A 21,357-nucleotide genomic window follows, 5' to 3' on the forward strand; every position below is an offset into this window, starting at 1 on the left:
TCCTCCGGGGCTGCCGGTCAGGGCCGCAACTGTTAGGAAGGTCTCAGGCGGCTGCAGAGCACACTTACCCAACGCCGCTGAGATTACTTTACTCCGGGTGCAAGTTCACCAATGTACCCTCCGGGTCTCCTCTGGCACGAAGCCACACACACAATGATGATGGGTCTCCACATTGACTCTGAGTGCACGCTCACCAGGTACTCCTTCCTGCAGTCTCAGTTGGCACCAAGACACGCACACCACGCTGCAGAGTCACCTCCACAGTCCCAGGTTGCACCAAAGCACGCACACTGCTTCACTGAGACTTTACTCCAACTCCGGTGCCCCGATATCCAGGCGCTCTTCACCAACGCCTTTGGCCTCATCACGACACGCTCACCGTGTCCGAGCCTCACTTCTCCGGTGCACTTGATAATCAGGTGCTCTTCACCAATGCCTCCGGTGCACCCCGAACCACGCACCCTGCGCATCCGAGACTCACTCCACTTACGGTGCACACGCTGACCACGCGCTCTTCGCCTGTGCCTGCTGTGCACCACAACACGCACCCAGGGCGTCCGAGTCTCACTTATACTTCGGTGCACACGCTGACCAGGCGCTCTTCACGAATGCTTGCGGTGCACCAATACATGCACCCAGCGCGTCCGAGACTCACTTCACCTTCGATGCACACGTTGACTAGGTGCTCTTCACCCGCACCTCCTGTGCACCACAACACGCACCCAGCGCGTCCGAGTCTCACTTTAGCTTCGGTGCACACGCTGACCAGGTGCTCTTCACTAACGCCTGTGGTGCACCACGACACACACCCAGCGCGTCCGAGACACACTCCACCTCCGATGCACACGCCGACCAGGCGCTCTTCACCAGCGCCTGCGGTGCACCATGACACGCACCCTGCGTGTCCGTGTCTCACTTCAGCTTTGGTGCACACACTGACCAGGCGCTCTTCACTAATGCCTGCGGTGCACCACGACACGCACCGAGCGCGTCCCGAGACTCACTTCACCTTTGATGCACACGTTGACCAAGTGCTCTTCACACGCGCGTCCGAGTCTCACTTCTTTTTCGTGTCCAAGATCACAGGGCACACCTTTTGAGGGTCTCAAGATGCCACAACATGCGCCCACCGGGTAGCTTGAAACTTCTCCGGGAACTTTTATGTTCCTGTGTTTCCAAACAGGGAGACAGCTCACCTCGGGCCCTTGGGGTAACAAGACACAGTACAAAGCACAGTCTTCGTCAAGCCGGGGCACCCAGCACCTAAAGCACAGTCCCAACAGCCTCTTCCTTGGTTAAAACAGCAAACTGCAGACCAGCAGCAGATCACGAAGCAAGTATTGGTCCTTCCCCACCAGTCTCTTCAGTTGTTCCTTCCTTAGCAGAGATTCCTCTTGACCACAAAATGGGTCCAAGCCTTTTCAGTCTCAATTCATTTGTTCCATTCCAATGTTCAGGGGTCTCAGCTCCCTAAATGTCTTTGAAGTTTGTTGTACTCAGGGGTCCCTGACCTCTGCCTAAATCAGTTCTGGGTGTCTCCCTCCCAGTGTCACCTTTCTCCCTTTGATACTAGGAATCTGGATCCTTAATCATTCAGCAGGAGACGGGTCAATTGTTTTAAAGCAGCAACCCAGGCTTCTTCACCTCCCGGGGATTCTCCTTGCCTACTCTCCAGATACAGGTCAGCCTGGTGCCATCTCAACCCCTCCCTGGGTAAAAATATCCCCCAGCTACTCTCACCTCTCGGATCCAGACAGTCAATCCACATTCAGCAGACACACAGAAATGCTTAAAGCACAAAACTCAGCCACTTTCTCAAAGAGTGGTTTCTGAACACACAGTGACAAAACCACTTTCATACAAAGATGTGTTATGACACTGTGAGTTCAAACATACTAAACTTTACCTCTCCATTATAAACATATAGGAAACTAGGCAACCAAAACACAATACCCAGCCTCCCCCATTCTGTCCTATAGGCAGGATGGCCTTAGACCAGTGAAAACGAAATGGAGTGTTTTTCACTGTGAGGACATAGTACACACCTCAGTAAATGTCCTGCCTTTTACCTACACTGCACCCTGCCCCGGGGATACCCGGGACCTACCACAGGGCTGCCCAATGTGTATGCAAAAGGAAAAGTAAGGCCTGACAAGTGGTTGCACTTGTCAAGACAACATGCTAACTTAGCAAACTCAGTGCAGGCCCTACACTGTAGGCCTGAGTTCCCTTCTCTGTGTGCCTTTGCATTACTAGCCCTGGCATACACAGTGCATATCACTAGGGACTTTGCTAGTAAGGCAAACATACCTATCATGGCCAACCAATTACCATTACACTTTACATAGGGAACACTTGTACTTTGACACTGATCAGCAGTGGCAAAGTACCCAAAGCATCTAAATTGGCAACTCTATGTCAGGAAAACGGTCTAGGGGGGAAGCAAAACGTTTAGGGAACTTTAGCCAAAAAGGCCAAATCCTACACAAAGTCTTTATTTTTAATTTTTCAATTTCAATTAGTTACTTTTACAGTGATTGAGCTCCCTGTGCTAACTCGTAAATAGGAGTAAAATCTGTCCTCAATGCATTTTTAAGTATTTGCCTATTCTGTACAGGGAATTCAATTTTCATTCAAGTGCATAGCTCAAAGACAACCGTTCTAACAAAAAGTAGTATTTAACAATAGGCCTTAAAGCAACATATTCAACGTTAAATATATCACCGCACTTTTTCTTCAGTTATCAAACGTGCAAAGAGTTTCTAATCATTTATAACTTACACCCTCACAAAATGATTCAAGTTTCTAGTTTCTTTTCAAGATACAAGAGCATCTACTCATTGTGCGGCGATATGTTCACATCAGTGTTGTTTCAAGTTTTCTAGAACGTTTTAGTAACCATGTTCTCTTTTTGGATATTATATTTGTGAGTAAAATCCTGCCAATAATCAGGCTTTAATAGGCTACTTCCAATCTTTTTTCCATCTTCATTATTGAAGTTCAAAAAACGTTATTGCTGATTTTCTCCTAAGCATGAACTCGGACATCTACTATTGTCTGTCCTTAGTATTAATTAAAGCAGAACATTTGATTGACTTGCATTTATCAATGAGCAATCAAATCAGTGAATCAGCATTTTTATCCCTCTAACATAAACAGTACCTTGAATAATGAAGGTGAAAAAAACAGACAGAAGAAGCTAATTGAAGCTTGATCATAGGTGGAACGTCACACACAAACACAACACATTTCTTTGTACATCTAAAAAGAGAAGATGGTGATACAACCTGCACCTAGAAATCTAAAGGAACTCAGTTGAGGATATATCAACACACACCAAGCAGATGCTTGTATGTGTGGAGTCTCTATTTGGAACTAAGCAATGGAGTACTAGAACTCTTAACGGGTTTGAAAACGCATACAAGATGCTTTTGCACTATGAACATGAATGAAAATGTGATTCCCCCTGAAGAAGGAAATGCTAAATTGAGTTTGTACAAGGAAACTCAAGTACTGAAAATGTTGTTAAAGTAACTAATTGTTATTTCAAAAAAACATTTTTTTGTGTAATTTTCAAAATGTAATTAGTTACCCATTTATTTTCATACGAGGTAGTAAACTTTAAAGATGGTAGCATCTATAAATTAGCTTTAAAGCAGAGCCAACATGGATGTTTTTTTGCTCACAATTATCCATAAAAAATATTGTAAGTTGTTGAAGGGGTTACATGCCACAAAGTTACATATATCTTACTAAAATGTAGCAAGAAAATCATGGATCGTAAAAATGTGGAATTTGGAATGCCTATAAAAATCAGAAATGCAGTTATTTTGTCACGCTCACTTGCATGTCATGTAATGGACAAATTACTGAAAATTATTACTGATGGGAACATACTTTAAGTTCCGATTACATGGGTTGAGGCCCCAACAGTAGCTTGCTTTTAAAAATGTTAAAGAAAATATTCAAATTAATTATAGTTTATGCAAGAACAGAAGAAACTGCTAAACTCAGTAATGAGTGTGAATAACATATATATTACAGCTCTTACTCATCCAGATGATCTGTCAATTCTCGATCATCCTCTGATTGGACATCTTCCCAGGACTTTCCAAGTTCCTTCAAAAGAAAACAAATGTAGTCATTAAAAATACAACGGACAAACGAACGTATTTTATGCAGAAAATATTAGACAAGACAACAAAGAATTAAAAGTGTCCTAAATGAAAATCCAACTGACCAAATCTCACTTCATCCGCTGAGATTAGAATTAGATATCGCAGATGCTTAAATCTCAGCAAACCATTAGTTTCGCATTATTATAAGGCATGGAGACCACCATCAAAATTGCCCTTATAGCAGTTACATTTATAAAAGTTGTTCATCCCAATTTGGTGAACTTGTGCTGGAGTTACAACCATTAATTGTCAGATTTGACCATGTATCAATATACTACAAAAGTCATTTATATACCCAGGAAAACAAACTTGTATATACTACAACTGTAACAATATACGCCAAAAGTTTAGAAGTCAACTGTAAAACTAGTTTATCAAACTGGTTTCTTCAATGTATAAATGTCTAGTATGTAATGACAAGCGTGTGGCCGTTTTGTGAACAGGAGTAATGTCACCTCATGCATCTGAAGCAGAAAGCTTCGAAATAGACCAACATAGCCACTGAGGTTTGTAACACATTACAGTTTTTCTGTTTATTATGTATAATAAAACCATTATAAAAAATGTAAAAGAAGACCAAAACAACAGAACGGTCTTTTCTAAGTCATATCATGATGTACAAAGAAACCTTCTGTCTGTTGCGCTTTGGCCCTGCTAAAATACAAGAAGTACAAATACATCAGTCATGGTGCGCAGCACAACATAATCTGTTATTGCTCATCTGTCATGCTCATCTGTCCAGAGGCGAAACGCAACATAATGGGGCCTCTGGAGAATGGGCTCAATGGGGCCCCCTACACTGCAGGGGCCAGCTCGATAAGGCAGAGTGGCTTTCTCGAGAGTTTCATGAATTATTTTTCCATGCCATTGCACGCACTCTGCAAGGCATGAAATAGCATGACTTGTTGAGTGAAGGGGGCCCCTCCAAAACAAGGGGTGGGGGGAGTGGCGCACCGCGAGGGCTGCGGGGACCTCCATTACACACCTGCATTCGTCATGCTCAGTGCACTGAGGGCTGGAGATGTTAGGGCTGTCAGCTATTGGTGACATTTGTGGTAAACTTTCTCAGCTGCGTCTACGAATTTACAAAGTCTTGTTGTCAACTATAGCGCTGCTAACTTCTAACACAAAAAGGCGAGAGCCAAAATGAACCTGAAGAAGGTAAACTAGCAATGGCTGCTTCTTGATCACTGCGGTCACCAGGAAGGGGATCTAGAGATGTATAATGAATGTCCAGAAGTAATAAAGTGAACCAGTGCTGATGCTCAAGCAGGATGAGTGCCAGTAATAGGGCTTGACAGTATAGAATGTTGAGGGCTGGACAAAAATCAAGCAGATCAAAGAGGAAGAGACCTGCTTTGTCAGTTATTCTTAGTCACATAACGCCTACGTGCATTGTTGCTTTTTCGGTGTTGCAGGGATGGCAAGACTGATCAGTAGGACTGAAGATATTTGTATGTCTAATAACATTTAGAATATGTGCATTTTTCAGCACTGGGGCTGAGCTAAACTCTATTAATTAATTACCTTTTTGAATTCCTCTAACAGCTAATTCTTTACTGAGTTGTCAGACAGGTTACATTTTAATAAAACTATTACTTATTATTAAAAAGTTAAAGAAACACGTGGAAAATACGGACCTAGAATCTCTAAAGCTGGTAGTTTAGTTTTACTATTGAACAAAACTAATGAAACAGTCACCTACTCGCCGTCGTACTGCGACTTTACCACAGTTTGAAAATGAAACGTTTAGTTATTCCGGGAGCCCCACCTGAGAGACTGAGTTAAAAAGCCTGAAATTGCCAATTTTTATACAATGCAACAAGTCCTCCTCAATTTATGATTAACACACGAGGCAAATGTTGCCTAATAAATATTTTTTTTTTAAAATCAGTAGTCATGACACTGCGTTGCCTACTCATCTGTAGGGACAACTTCAAATTCACATTGACTCTACTAACAGTCCAAAACGAATTAAGCCAGTCAACAACTTAACCATAAAACATTACCACTCCACAACCATAGGGCCTACATATAAACATGGGTTCCCTATAGTTTGTAAACCACCCCTCATGCACTACTCACAGACACTTCTTACAGGGGGACATGGGGCCGAGTAATAACACACAAAGCACATGTGCAATGGCAGAGCCAGAATGTGGTTTCACCACTTTGAGACAGGCAAATAAGTTTGTAACTTATCATCTGCCACCAAACATTAGTCATGCCATGACCTTGTCATTAGGAGAGTAGTCATTCATGGCAAAAGGAGTATCAATTTGGATGATCATCTGTCACCCAACTGAGTCAACCACTGTGTTGAACATTATTAAAAACATGTTGCACAACTGTCAGGGACTCTGATATTCATCTCCTGCACAGGAAATAATTGGGTCAGGCAGAAAGAGAAAATGGGGCGCTGAATGGCACATTACTTGGCCAGGTTACTCTACCAAAGACGTTCAAACTTTACACCTGAAGCTCTCCTAATACCCAGCTAGTATACTGAGGATAGTGTACCATACGACTCTGTAGTTGCGAGAGGCTGGCACCTAGGGCAAGTTTTACTTAGGGTTCATGGGCTCAACTTTTTTTTATGGTCAGTACCTTCCTCTGGGACCAGAAACTTTGCTCTTTGAAGCGGGGTCCTTCCAACAGGCAGACTTTGAGCAGAGACAAGTTTAAATATTCTCATGGAAAAAATCTAGAGGAAACTTTCAAAAAGTTGGAATTCCTCACAGGGATTGCTGGTCATTTAGGTTTTATAAGTCAACTACTACCTCACTAACCACTGGCTCCAGTTTTTGATTCTTCCCATCTCTACTATTAACCCTGGCAGGAAATAACATATTGTCTGACCTTCAATCCAGAGGGCAATGGTTTATTTAGTTGTCATCTATGATGGACTTGCAGCAGTTGTCTGCAGCAGATGTCTGTCAAAGTGCAAAGTAAATTTAAAGAATAAAAAATGGCACTGAAGGAGAAAGAGAAAATATAGTCCAAAATCATAAAAGGAGGAAAGAAAAGTTACATATCTTTGGTAATGCTGTTTTATGCAGGTACTATATGTTTCTACAGATTCCACATCTTTTGAAGTTCATCCAGGTGCCAGACTAGACCCGAAAACAACTTCCCATGGCTGACGCTTAAGGGACTGTTGAGCCCTGGAGAAGGCCAAAACATCTTGTACTTTTCTTGAAACCTTTTCAGAGATGGCACGGTCCAGCAGGGCCAATAAAGTACCACTTTTCTGACTAGCTCCAGGTAGTAATCCGCTTTCTTGCCCAAAATAAGTGTTCATCGTCAAAAAGAATGTTAATTAAAGTCACTTAGACATCTCCGAGAACACTGTAGAACACATCCAGGCATGACCGCGCAGGGTAACCGGTCTAACCGTTGACCAAGAAGCTATTTATGCAAATTCTAGGCTGCACTTCAGGGTTCTTTGGCAGAGTTGAAGGCTAATAATCATAATTTTTGCTAGCTCCTACAAGGCATGAATAAATGTAGAACTCAAGAAGACACTTGATGCTAGACATGCGAAGAGCCAAACTGCCAGAAGCAAAGACATTTTGCCTGACAGAGCCCAGCCTCTTAGACCCTTAGTCTAGCAGGGCAATAGGAAAGGGATTAGGATTCACATTAGCAGAAAAAGCTCCAACCAGGAGGATCTCTAAAGTAGGGTGAGCTGATAAAACCTTTGTATCCGAAGCTAGCAGTCAGTGACTTGTAATTTGTTTGTGAACTGTAAAGCACAAAAAGGGTCTCTCAAAGGCATCAAGAACCGGCTCAGGAGCACATTGTTGACGAGTAATGTTGGTTCTCACACTGCAGAAGATACTTGCAAGACTTCAATCAGAATGTGGTACTTTGCCTCTGTGGTGAGCAAGAATACGTCCAAGGTCTCTGCAGCTTTCTGTAACACAGACATGAACAAACTGACTTCCTCTAAAAGAGGCCCAACAAAGGTAAGGGATCTGCCCATGGTAAAAACAAATATGGGTTATTAATTGTGAAAGACGAAGGTCCTTCACATGTACTAAGTCTGTAACCTTCCACCATCTAAAAACCAAACACCCTTTTGTAGTACTTTACTCTCTCTGGGTAGAAAGGCAGAGCAGTCAAAGGCTTAGTGCTGGTCAAGACTATGGCGGACTGGCAAGTGGGCGCGGATCAGGAACGAGACCGTCGCTGTGGTAGAGGTTTCTGACCTCGGCACTTGCCAGACTTCCCACTCTGCAGAAAGCGGACCGTGAGCCTGTAGAGTACACCCCAGCAGTGTCAGTGATCTTCAGAGGTGGCGATCGGCCCCTAGGTCCTGGCTTAAACCACATCGCCGGAGGAGGGGGCAGGCCCCCGGGAGTTTTACCGCTTCAGGGGCTGTGTCTGGGGTGGGTGGCAACCATCTCTCCCTTGCCTCCCTCACCTATGTATCTTCGAGAATCGAGGTCGCGGCAGGTGCGCCCGTAGGTGGTGGGGTGCTAATCCCAGGACGGTCACCGCTGCAGGGGCTCAGCTGGTGGCGGGTGGCAACCCTCCCTCCTTACCATCTTCGCTCACAAACTTCAGGCGCTGTGAAACCAGCTGCTGGATGCGCCGGTAGATCGGAAGTGGAGTGCAGTTAGCCGGTTTGATCTTGGCTGAAGTAAGGGACGCGTAGCGTGTGCAGCGCTCGTGTCCAAGACAGAAGAGATAGTCTCTCGACGTGTTGCACCTATCGTTTGTAACTTACACTGGGTTCAATGTCCTTAATCACTACTACTCCGTGGCATCCCATCAGGAAAGTGGACACAGGTCCTGATGATGAGCCCACGGTATATAACTAGTAAGATTAAGTCGTAATTAGGCAAAGTCACTAACTTTGACTCTGAATGGTGGTCTTGGAAGCTATATCTTTGGATTTGAAATTGCTATTGGTCATCTGATAGCCCCCTTGTACAGGCACTTAATTATATTTCTTTTGCACAATTATAGTGATGTTGACCCGAGGGGTAGTGCAATGTCACCATTTTAGGCTTGCTCGATAAACTTCACCAGTGCCACTCTTCAAAATGGCTTAACAATCCAAACAGAGATAGGACCAATCATTCATCACTTCATAGGGAAAGAGACAAAAGACTACATCCAATCTCTATGACTGGTTAACAGAAAGTGACAGAGGACTACGCCCCAGAGAAGCCTGGTACATTGAACGAGTTATAGGACTACTCCACAGATTGAAGCTTTTTATCGCAGCCTTCTTGGATGGGGCAATGCATTGCAAGCACCTACCTATATGTTTATGTATACACCAAAATTAGTCTATTTTAAGATAGAGAACATTCGCACTCAGGAATTAATTTTGAGCCAGCTGGGAGAGGACAATGTATTTCAAACACCTATATATACATAGTTTATAAACCTAAATCAGTCAATTTTAAGATAGAGAGCATTCGCACTCAGGAACTTATTTTAAGCTTTAAACTAGTCCGCTCCACATATTCCTAAGTCATATAAGGAAGATAGACAAAGTACTCTCAATAACCACAGAAGCATTTTAGCCTATATCCCTGTTAATTCACCCTCCTGCTACTAGATTGACATAACATCAGAGGATTATAATAGTAAGGTCTGAAATTCTAATCATAACCATGACAGCGCCTCATCTGAAACCTGAAGGAAGGAATTCATATTCAATCTCGTACCCCCTAATTTCTCCCAAAATGCCTCCAAAACTTTTAAACATCACCTACTGACCCTAGTTACCTCCCCACTCAATGGCCTCCTAGGAGTCAATCTCAGCCTTATGCTCCCGAGAGTCTACGACCAGCCTTAGAGCATTAGCACGAATCTCTCTACCACGCGCACTTTACCCTCAAAGGACGGCCCTGGAAACTCTAGCCAACCCTTCCTTATAGGGCGCCTGCCCCCGTCCCACCTAGTCACTATGCCATCCGCCACGTCAGCCTACTCCAACCCCGCCTCTGCAAACCACTTAAAACCGCACGGCCGGAACTCCTTCTCGATCAGTTACCCCCCCCAACCTCTCACCCAAAGTGAAAAAAAAGTTGAACAAAAACTGATCAGATAACATCCTGAATCTCTATTCGCAGACATCTATCACTGCACCTCCAAAGGACAAGCAAAAACGGATCTCATCTTCCACACTGAAAGAACCGAAATATGGAACTCCATCCTCAGATCGCAACTCAATATCTCCAAAATGACTAACACCTCCCATAGCTGCAAACTGACTTTCTCAGCCCCTAACCACACTAGGCAAAATGGGAACACCATTGCAACCATCTACTCCAATGGCACAGTCCTGATACAAGCCAACAATGTCAATCTAGAATCCTTTGATGCCCTCTTCCCATCTCTACGGACTTCCCCCTCCCACGCACTCCGCCCATCCTCCTCCCCCTGAACAACCCAACCCACCAACAGAACACGCCCATCATTCCGGTGCACCATAGGAATAACACCTGCCTCCCACCGTGAGACACCACCCCCAAAACTACCAGAAAGAACAAGACCCCCCTACCCCTTTCGGGCAACCACCCTCACCCACCCTGCCCTCCATGCCTCACAACCCACTTCGACCAACTTTAACACACAGCATGTGACTACCAACCCCCTCCCCAAACCCACATGCAATTTAACACCGACGCCCCAACATGGCCCCGCCTCCCTGCACCCTCGGCCCGCTGCGAGACACCACCTCCAATACTACCAGAAAGAACAAGACTCCTCTACCCCTCTCCGGCAACCACCCTCACCCGACTGCGCCCTCCATCCCTATGAATAGCAACTTAACAATGTTAGCCCCCCCCCCCCAGGTTTAACTAACCCTCCTGGAACACCCACACCGACATAGAGACTGGACAGCGGCTCACCCTGCTTCAAAACCGCATAACAACCGCAATCCAGGGTCTTAGTGAAATCCTCACCACACCCTTAAAGCCTCACCTATTCCCTTCCTTCTCCTCTCTCTCAACAGAGGTTTTCCAAGGCTCCCTACCCGAAAGGGATCTCTACCCCCCACTCTAATCTGACACAGAGACCTAAAAGAACTAGAGATAAAACGTCTGCGAGTGTAGCAGCAGCTCTCGCTTCCTCGTACGACAATCCTATTACTGCCACACTTCAATCCAAAATACAGGTGATCACTGGACTGGGAAGAGAAAAGGCACCTCTGAAATCCCCCAGACCCCCAGCCAAACGCACTATCACAACAGAGACATCCCCCACAAACTGCATGCTCATAAACTGCAGATCAGCCACCAAGCATGCCACAGAGCTAGCAGAATCCATTCTCACCCACGACATAGACACAGCATTCATCACCGAGACATGGCTAAATGACTCCTCATTTCCATTCATGGATACTCTTTTCTCCCCTGGCTTTGTAATCACCAACAAAGATAGAAAAGATCAAAGATGTGGAGGCATAGCAATCAATATTTCCGTGACGGAAATAGACTCCTTCAACTACCACACCTTGGAGTGCCTAACTGCCAACATCAAAACCAGCAACAACAAAACACTTATCTGCCGCCTTATTTACCACCCTCAGGCAACACCACCACATTCACTGAACACCTGTCCGACCTAATTGCCAACTGCTCTCTCCGAGACACGAACAACCTTATTCTGGGCGACCTCAATCTACACTGGAATGAAGAAAACAACCTACAAATCCAGAACCTGAAGGAGCTGCTTCACAGCAATAACCTTACCCAACACTGCTTAGAGGAAACCCACAACAAAGGAGCAATCCTAGACGCCATCATCGCCCAGCACAACACTGTCACAATAGATCACGCCCTGCCCGTGGACTGGTCTGACCACCACTTAATCCTTTTCCACCTCACTCAGCCGATCACACTTAAACCCCCCACCCAAGACCCTCCGAAATGGACTAGAAACTTCACTCAGATTCACATGACTGACCGAGAGGGAAGGGTTAACTCTCTCCTCACTGCCCCCAAGGATGATCTATCCACAACAGAACTCACCTCCCACTACAACACAAACATGACATCCATTCTAGATCAAGTAGCCCCCTTGAAACTAAAAAAAAACCAGGAACATCCCATCCAGATCTTGGTTCAGCACGTACATTAACAACGAAAGAAGACAGTTAAGAGCTACAGAAAGACTATCGAGGAGCAACCCCTTCTCAAGTCTACTCGAACAACTCAAAGCAGCCTGAAGGAAATACAAAAAACACATCAGCAGCGAAAAATCCACCTTCTTCTGCGCCGCCCTGAACAACACAAAAAACAGGCCCAACGAACTGTTCAAAATCATCAGGCAACAAACCTCCAACCCCCTGGAATCCTCCCTACAGGCCCCAAAGGACCTGTGTGAAAGCTTCGCCAACTTCTGCGAAGAAAAAAATCATCACCAAGATTGAGCTCTCACAGGACATCAATGTCCACCCAGTCTGCAAAAGCCTGCCCCCAGTGACAGTAAATAACACGTCCAAGCACCCCAAAAAATCCTGGAAGTCCTTCAACCCCCATCCTGGAAACCGAGATCCTCAAACTGACCTCCACCTCCAAACCAGCCTCTCACGTCCTTGACCCGATACCCACCCAACTGACCAAAAAACTGAAACTCTCCGTAGCACCATTCTAGTGCAAGATCATAAACAGTTCCCTGAGAACCGGCATCATATCTCAATGCCTCAAAGTTGGCCAAATCAGGTCACTACAAAAAAAAAACAGGCCTGAACTCCAAGTAACTGAATAACTTCAGACCTGTCTCCAATCTCCCCCTCCTATCCAAAATCCTTGAGACATGTGTCCTGCAACAACTGACTCAGCACATGGATAGCATCAACCTTCTTGACCCCCACCAATCGGGTTTCAGAAAAGGCTATAGCACCGAGACCGCAATCCTGAACGTCACAGACAACATCCACAAATCCCTTGATTCCGACCAATGTTGCCTCCTCATCCTCCTCATTCTCCTAGACCTATTGGCAGCCTTTGACACAGTTGATCACCAACTTCTCATGAAGGCCTTGCAAGAAAGGGTAGGTGCTGATGAGGTGCTCACAAAGGATACAATTAAAAACTTTACTTCCGACCTACACCCCGTCAACAGGGGAGTCCCCCAAATTTTAGTGCTCTCACCTCAACTGTTCAACATATACATGGAACCCCTCAACATCCTACTCAAAAATGCTAACATCCCTTTCCGCCTCTATGCAGATGACACCCATATCTATCTAGAAACCTCCTCCATAGATGACATTCACAAACTAAAGTCACTCTAAAAGAAATCCAACATTGGCTGTTGTTTAACCACCTAAAACTCAACCAAGATGAAACCGAAATCCTCCTCATCTCCAACAAAGAAGAGAACCCTCATATTTCGGAATGGCTAAAAGCTCTCGATGCTCTCAACGGCAATCACACTCTGACCCACTCCGTTAAATCATTAGGAATCACCCTAGACTCAAAACTCGACATGGCCAAACACATCAAGAACTCCCGATGCCCGATGGAGCTACCTGGTTTAGCTATAGGGGAGACAGGCCGGGGATTCACCTACCCAGTCGGTCTTTAGACAGACTTCTTTTCGTCGCTCCTGTCGTCTCTTCCCGCATCCTCCCTCTATTTATGTCTCTCCTTCTCTCCTCTCTCAATGTATTGAGACTGAACTATTTTGTCTGATGCCCGATGGAGCTACCTGGTTTAGTTATAGGGGAGATGGACCATGGATTCGCGCCTTGGTCGTCACCTTCCCAGTTGGTCTTTAGACAGATTTCCTTTTAGTCTCTCCGTGTTGTCTCTTCCCTTACCCTCCCTTTCTCACCTCCCCTGCCCCCTTCACTACTTTTCTCTCTCCTTTCTCTCCTCTCCTAATTGTATTGCCTATTTTTTGATGCAATTGTGTAATTGTTGATCTTTTTCTGTAACATTGTTGATTCTCATGTAAAGCGTTCTGATACCTTCGGGTCTAGCCAGCGCTATATAAAACTCTTTAAACTCCACAAAGAGTGCCTTCATCAACCTGAAGCTACTTAACAAAATAAAACCATTCATCCCAATCAACGGCCTCAAACAAGCCACCCAATCACTGGTGCTATCCAGACTAGACTATGGGAATGCCACCCTCACTGGTACAACAAAATCTCACCTAGCTCCCCTCAAAACTACTCTCAACGCAGCAGCTAGAATGGTCACTGGAATCAGGAAATTCGACCACATTTCACCAGTACTCAGAGAACTAAAATGGCTCCCAGTTAAATTGCGTGCCAGTTTCAGAACTGCCTGCCTCACACACAAAGCCCTGCACACAGGAAAACCTGAGTATTTGGCTGCTACACTCAAGAGGGCCGGTCAGACAAGGAACCTCAGGAGCTCCAGCACCTTACTACTCATCCCTATGAAAACACACAAACAAAAAACTGCTGCACTGTCCTTCGCCGGAAACGCGCCCAAAATCTGGAATGCCATCCCAGTCGGTATCAGGACAATCTCATCCTTCACAAAAAAAAAAAAAAAAACTAAAAGTCCTTTTTCTCAACTGCTCCCTCCAGAATGGATAGCCGCCATCTAAAAGCAAATCCTTGCTCGTCGTTTCTCCCAGACATTGCAGCTCTAAGAATTACCTCCTCCCTGCCAATGGACCCCTAACTGCCCCTCCCAGTCGTCTCTCCCAGACATTGTAGCTCTAAGACTTACCTCCACCCTGCCATTTGACCCATAACTGCTCCTTCCCCCAACCTAAGTGGTTCAACCCCAAGACAACATGCACTCTATGAAGTTATCTCAGGACTCACAGACTACCTCTGCTGTTCAGTACCCTTGGCCTTCCGAACCTTCTCAAAACATGGATTTTCAATCTCCCTGACGAGTGGTCCAGAGCTTCCATTTAGCCTCCCCCCTACCACCCTGTGACCTGGCCTCAAGGACTACTCAGCGCCATGATGCTCCTTTCGGAGCGAACGCCGCGCTTTATAAATACCCCTCCAAATATCCAAATATGTAGAATACTGCTTTATTGTATACACCCCAAGACAACGTGCACTCTATGAGGTTATTTCAGGACTCACGTACTACCTCAACCCTGCTCAGCGCACGCGGACTTTCTGAACCTATTTGTAGAATACTGCTTTATTGTATGAATCTTGCACAAAAACTGTTGTGAAGCGCTCCGATACCCTCAGGTCAGGCTAGCGCTATATAAAACTCCTTAATAAATAGAAAATAAAATTAGTCAGAGGAGGTGATGTTAGCTTTAACCCAGTCCACAGACACACAGCAAACACCATGCAACAAATCACTGTCCCGTCAGTGCTTTTAATTAGAAAAAGGATATGTACTTTGTTAAACATACACTATTCAATACTACACATTTATTTACACATAAATACATAATAGCAGGTGGAAATATCTATGACAACACCCTTCTAACAGTTCACAGTCCTAGCGAGCCATGAGCTCCTCATATACTCTAAATACAACATAACAGGGAGTAGTTATCAAAAGGCAGACCTACTGGCATTCTCAGAGAATCATCACAATATTAAAAGCATAATAGGTCATGATAAATTACTGAAACACACTTAAAACCACTATCTATAGTAACATCTTACAATGACATTCGTTAATGTCTGTAAAGATTAACTACATGAGGGAAGTTGCGTTTTGCTCCTTGTAGCCCACTTCATTCACCAGGAGTGGTTTTTTCAGGCCTCCTACCCTCTCAATTTTGCAATTCTTGGAAGTCTTATGTCTACTGCTCTCTCCTTACACAGTATCTATCTCCTGTCTGGCCACCCAATACTTCTCCTGGGCTTTGGGTCTTCCTCAGCGGCAGCTTATGGCCCCCAAGGTGCCCTCCTGTCTGCACACTCCATGTCCCACAGCCTCCCACAGGCAAAGTACTTGGGGCAGGGCCCCTTCCTTCTGCAGGGTACAATCATGCAGGGCAAGTCCACAACAGCCTTTTGGAGGAGCAGGCCTAATTACTTTCTAATGGTCCTATTGTGTGGGGAAGCCTTAGATTCTCCAGTTGGTCCGCAAGGTAATTAACTACACCCAGCAGAGTGATCCAAAGGCCCAAATTTAATTAAGTGCGCAGTCAAAGAAAAATGATCAATCTTTAAAGGCTACAAGGAGCAGAGATATGGGAAAATGATTGTTAAATATTGGTGCGTCAGCCAAGTCTCTCGGCCTAACTATGGTATAATAGTGAAGCAATACAGATGTACATACTCACACTATTAATGCCCACTCATACTATAAGGACTATAACATGTCAGCACCAATCCCCAAAGGATCCCTTCTGCTACCTGTGGTCAGACATTGGGATGAATTAGACAGCATTCTGACCGCATTCCTTATATGTGTACATGAATTCAAGCGTAACCTACTCATAGCTTCTTACTCTAGCTGTACAGCAGCAGACTTTATCTTAATGGACAAACACTGACAGTTTACACTCCCAATCTATTATAACAGAGCTTGCAGTGAAACAGATTCACGCATCGCATAGGTTAACTAACCAAGTGGTACAAAAAGCGAATCATCTAGGGTCCTGCCTAGATAAAGACTGCTAACTTCAAGGGTGGAATTGCCTTGAAATGTGTTCCAAGGGTGGCACTGAGTTGGGGACAAAAGTGTGGAGTTCACACCTTGGAAGGGATTTACTTCTTTGCAAGTAGTAGTATAAATCTTTATTCGATTTAAATAGAACAACAAAAGATTTAAAAAAACATAAAACATTAAACATATATCGTAAAAACCTGTTTGCATTAAAATAGCAGGTAAAACATACGGTAAAACATCCAGTAGTCATGGCTGCCCGTCTGAATTATTGTATATGACAAAAATGATCATGTATCAAGGGCATATACTGGAAAAATGTTGGTGATCACATGACAGTTGTACAAGTCCCCAATATCTCAGGTTAACAATCATTATTACAAGCCAAACGTCATGAGAAAATACAAATGTGATCCCCCCCAAGAGGGTAGGAGTACCCTAATAACCTCAAGCCTCCCACAACTTGATTAAACAGCTTAAAAAATAAGCAACACACACACGCACAAGTATGAATAATCCTGAGTACCATCAGGTGTAACATTGCTGGTCTTGCTTGTGTAAGATATACATTTTTAAAAAGAGGTGGTAAAAAACGTTTCTTTGGTAGAGAGAAATGGGGACAGAAGAAAACAAAGAACTGTTTCTCTAGAGGCCTCAGCACAGACGTTAAAAGTGCATTTTAACCAATCGATGTCTGCTTTAACAATTTTATCAGTTATAGAAAAAGGTCAGGGCAACCCAAACTAGTGACTTTCAACTTAACACAGCCAAGTCAAGGTATCCCTTTCACATTATCTAAAGATAAACAATAACTGATAGGCATACGCTTTAGAGATGACTTGCTCTTACACCACACAGATCCAGCATAACATGGGCCTTAATGCAATAATATCTGAAATATATTTATGGCTCAGTTCTTCGTGGACAGCAAAGGTTGAAGTACTCTGCGGAACCCGCAAATGATGCCATGAAAACCTATTATTCTTAGCCTGAATCAAATGGCAGTCCTTGTATCCCCAATTATCACTGTCATAGTTGTGGCTGACAATCATTTAGCACAATAGATTTGGAGAAGGGGTTTATTCAGTTTCCTGCCCAGCATAGCACCAAAATCCAATGTCACCCCCACATAGGAGGCAACATATATCTTTTGGACATAAAAAGATGCCCTTATGTGTTCTTGTTATCAAGCAAGCTACCCAAACAGTTATAAGTGGGTACCTGATCGATTTTACTCCTATTGAAGTAAAAGGTTTTATGTCTCGAGGGATTTCGGACGATGGCCATAACATAAGATTTAGTCTGGTTTATGGAGGGGTCCAGGTGATCCATGAAAACAGAGAAGGTGTCATTCAAGAGTTGCACCCCAACTGCCGTCCTAGACATAAGGACGACAGGGATCGCACGTTGGCCTACACGGTGTCATCACTTCAGCTTAGTTAATATCTTGACAAGACGATTAATATAGATGGCAAACAAAAAAGGCGCCAGGATGCAAGGCTGTCTGACTCCACGAGTTATTGGAAAGGATCTCGGGCAACTGACTAATACTGCTGAACCTAACAGATGTAGAAGTGTCCTTGTGCAAGACCCCTAAAAAAGAAACCAGCAGTGTTAACATCGAAGCCCATAACTTTGCTCGATTTACACAATCAAATGGGGGGTCAGATCCATAAAGCTTAGGAATAAGGTACTGTTCCTGGCCACAATATATTTCTGTGTTAGAAGGTATTGGTTCATGGATTGACCGATAATACTGAGGCACGGCCAGAATAACTACTGCAGCTCAGAGAGTATGCTGTTCTCTTTGTCCCACAAGGAGAGCCTTTCAAAAATCATCAGCCATAGAAACTTGACAGTGTGATCAATCAGGGAGAAGGGCCTGTAACATCTTGGATCACCTCGATCATCCTTTTTAAACAATGGGACAAAAATAGACTGTGCCCATGAGCTAGGCAGGCCGTTTATCACAGCAGCATTTCGAACCTTGGAGCCCAAATAAGAGCATTATTTCTAAAAAGATCGGCAGGTACATCATTGGAACCAGGGGCCTTATTACCAGTCAATCTCAAGATGGCCCCCGTTACCTCAACAACAGAAGATGAAAGATTTGGCTTAGTTAAAAAAGGCAGAGAAATAACTATAAGGGTCCAATGAATAAATGTATGAGAAATGGTAAAACCATTTATATTCGCCTATCACAGGGATCAAGAGAGGACCACACGCTGTCCCTAGGAATGGGTTAACAACCCACTGAAAATCACAGGAGCACAATAAAATATCCCAGGCCTCGTCCTTTATGGACTCTTTCCATTTTTTTGATAGTTCACCTCTGCTACATTATCCAGGATGCTTTAAGGGCCTTATTTAACTCCTGATGGCCTTTGGAACAAGCCCCATCAAGCCAGCATTCACCCCTATTAACACTCGGTGCTCTACTTGAAACTGTGAGGACGGCCCTAATATCTACAGAGAGCAGGGAATGCCCTCAAAACTTTTATAGGCTCAGAATTCAAGCTTAGGCAGCATTCCAGCTGATGGCTGCTCAAATGACACAAATTAACAAGAAATTAAGAAATGTCATCTATGAAGCACCATGAAAGAGTTCAGAAATGCTCCGCAATCCAGTCAATGTAATATTGTTTCATTGGGTTTGTTGCCCTCCATTCGCATTTATGTCCCTTATTTCGTCTTCTATTCCAGCATTTGACTCAGTCTGGAATCCTCAATTACCAGTCCCTCCCCCAGCCCAATTTCAGGTCTGTGCAGTAACTGATTATCTTCATCAAGGCTCTCTTCAATAAAGTCCTTACCTGAAGGTTATTTACCCTCTGCTTTTTTCTTTGTGGCTCTTTCCAGCAGACACTACTACATTTATTTAGATGTGTGGTTAGACATTGTAGCTATTAAAAGGAGTCGGGCTTTCCTTGGGCTAGCTGAGAGAAGAACACTGGACAGCCCTTTACACCCCACTACTGACAATCAATGAGGCATGGTCAAATAGTAACTAATGTCAGCACTCCAGCTGGTGCCTTATAGCTGCCAGTGTTGTCACATCCTCGGTGGACAAAGCTGTTGCTAAAGCCCAATGGGACAGCACTGAAGAGCTATTGTTAGGAAACGTTTAGTGTATCCTCTCAACACTAGTGGCATTTAATGAGGTGAGGAATCTGCAGGAAAAAGTATCCACCGGAGAGATTCACAGAGCCCTTTTCGGAAATGGGATGCAGAAGGAAAGGGTCACCAGAACAGGCAGCCTTGCTCTTCCCTAGGCAAGGCAATCACAATTATAAATGTTTGTATGAAATATATTTTATTAACTTATAATGATATACATATATATATATATATACACACAGTTAAGAAACAAAATGAAACCGAATTCCGTGCATTTTCATATGAAATCATTCACATGTGAACCTTCCGAATATGTTAAATACAGAAAGGTATCTGTGACAATAAGTAAAAGATGTGCACAGTACTCAACTAGTCAGGGTAGAAAGTCTACAGAAGGAATACTTGTTCAAAGACTGGTGCTACCACAGTATACGCCCCTGCTAAGGGCAATGATGATGTTACTCCAAAGCATAACAAACCATTAAATCATAACACAATATACTGGAGCACACCACCAATGTGTTTATATAACACTGTTTGGGGACATATAACCAGAAAAGTCAGGACATAAGTCCAAGGTCAAGTGATATATTTTCATTGTCTTTATTGTGTTTACAGGCTTCCACCCAAGTACATGATCATCAGCCGACATGTGTTAAGTCCCCAATGGGACTTTTTCAAAGCATGTGACTACAAACTGTATTTGTTATTCCTCTAACAATAATAGATGAAGTATGATGAAAGAGAAGCCAGATATGTGTTAGTTCTAGGGGATCTCTCAAGTAGCCTATTGGACTGTTTGATTCTTATTAACAAACATAGTTGTCCTCGTCTGTTTATCATCAATACTTTCAAGCTCACAATGAAATAGTATTGCTAGTCAGTCATGGACTACACCAGTGTAGAGAGCCCTGATGAGCTTTGTCCTATCCAATGTAAAAGGAGATGTTGGCCAAAGTGACTACATGTGTTATTAGGAAGAACTCAACAGTCCAATAGGCCACAGTAGAGATCACCTAGAAAAAAATATGCCTCTGTTAGAGAAATAAGAAATACAGTTTGTTGTCACACGCCTTGAAAAAGTTCCATTGGGGACACAACATGTGTCAGCTGACACTGGGCCTAATCCCGATGTCGAGCAGGCTTAAATCGCCCGACATCGTTTCGGGACTCGGACCGACCGACGACCTCCTGTCGGGTGTCCCGACCGACCAATTAGGATGCAACTGAACACTGTTCGGTAGCACTCCTATTCTTTACAATGGGAATATGCATTCCGACTGGAATGCATGCTCTCATTGTAAAATGGCGAGGTGCAGTTTGTCCCTGCACCCCGTGGCAGGCACCTCATTTGGTGCAGGGACCAACAGGGGGGCACTATAGCTGCCTCGTCAGCCTCCAACCGGAGGCCTTGCTCCCATGGGGGCTCTGCTGGGGGACCCCAAAGTCGACTTCCTACAGAAAATAAACATATTATGAGATTGATTCTGCAAATTTGCTATCCACTGATTGGGTCA

The 21,357-nt window shown here is 44.2% G+C and overlaps 1 protein-coding gene across 2 annotated transcripts in view; it reads right to left on the reverse strand.

The window, feature by feature from the left end:
- Nucleotides 1-21,357, reverse strand: part of ZNF277 (zinc finger protein 277) — a 716,997-nt gene that overhangs the window by 192,472 nt on the left and 503,168 nt on the right. For both annotated transcript variants that reach the window (XM_078674468.1, XM_078674475.1), the window contains exon 8: nucleotides 4,052-4,119. In XM_078674468.1, coding sequence (XP_078530594.1) covers nucleotides 4,052-4,119 — 68 coding nt within the window. The remainder of the gene's footprint in view (nucleotides 1-4,051; nucleotides 4,120-21,357) is intronic.

The sequence above is a fragment of the Lissotriton helveticus genome, chromosome 1_1 (assembly GCF_964261635.1).
Source record: "Lissotriton helveticus chromosome 1_1, aLisHel1.1, whole genome shotgun sequence".
NCBI lineage: Eukaryota > Metazoa > Chordata > Amphibia > Caudata > Salamandridae > Lissotriton > Lissotriton helveticus.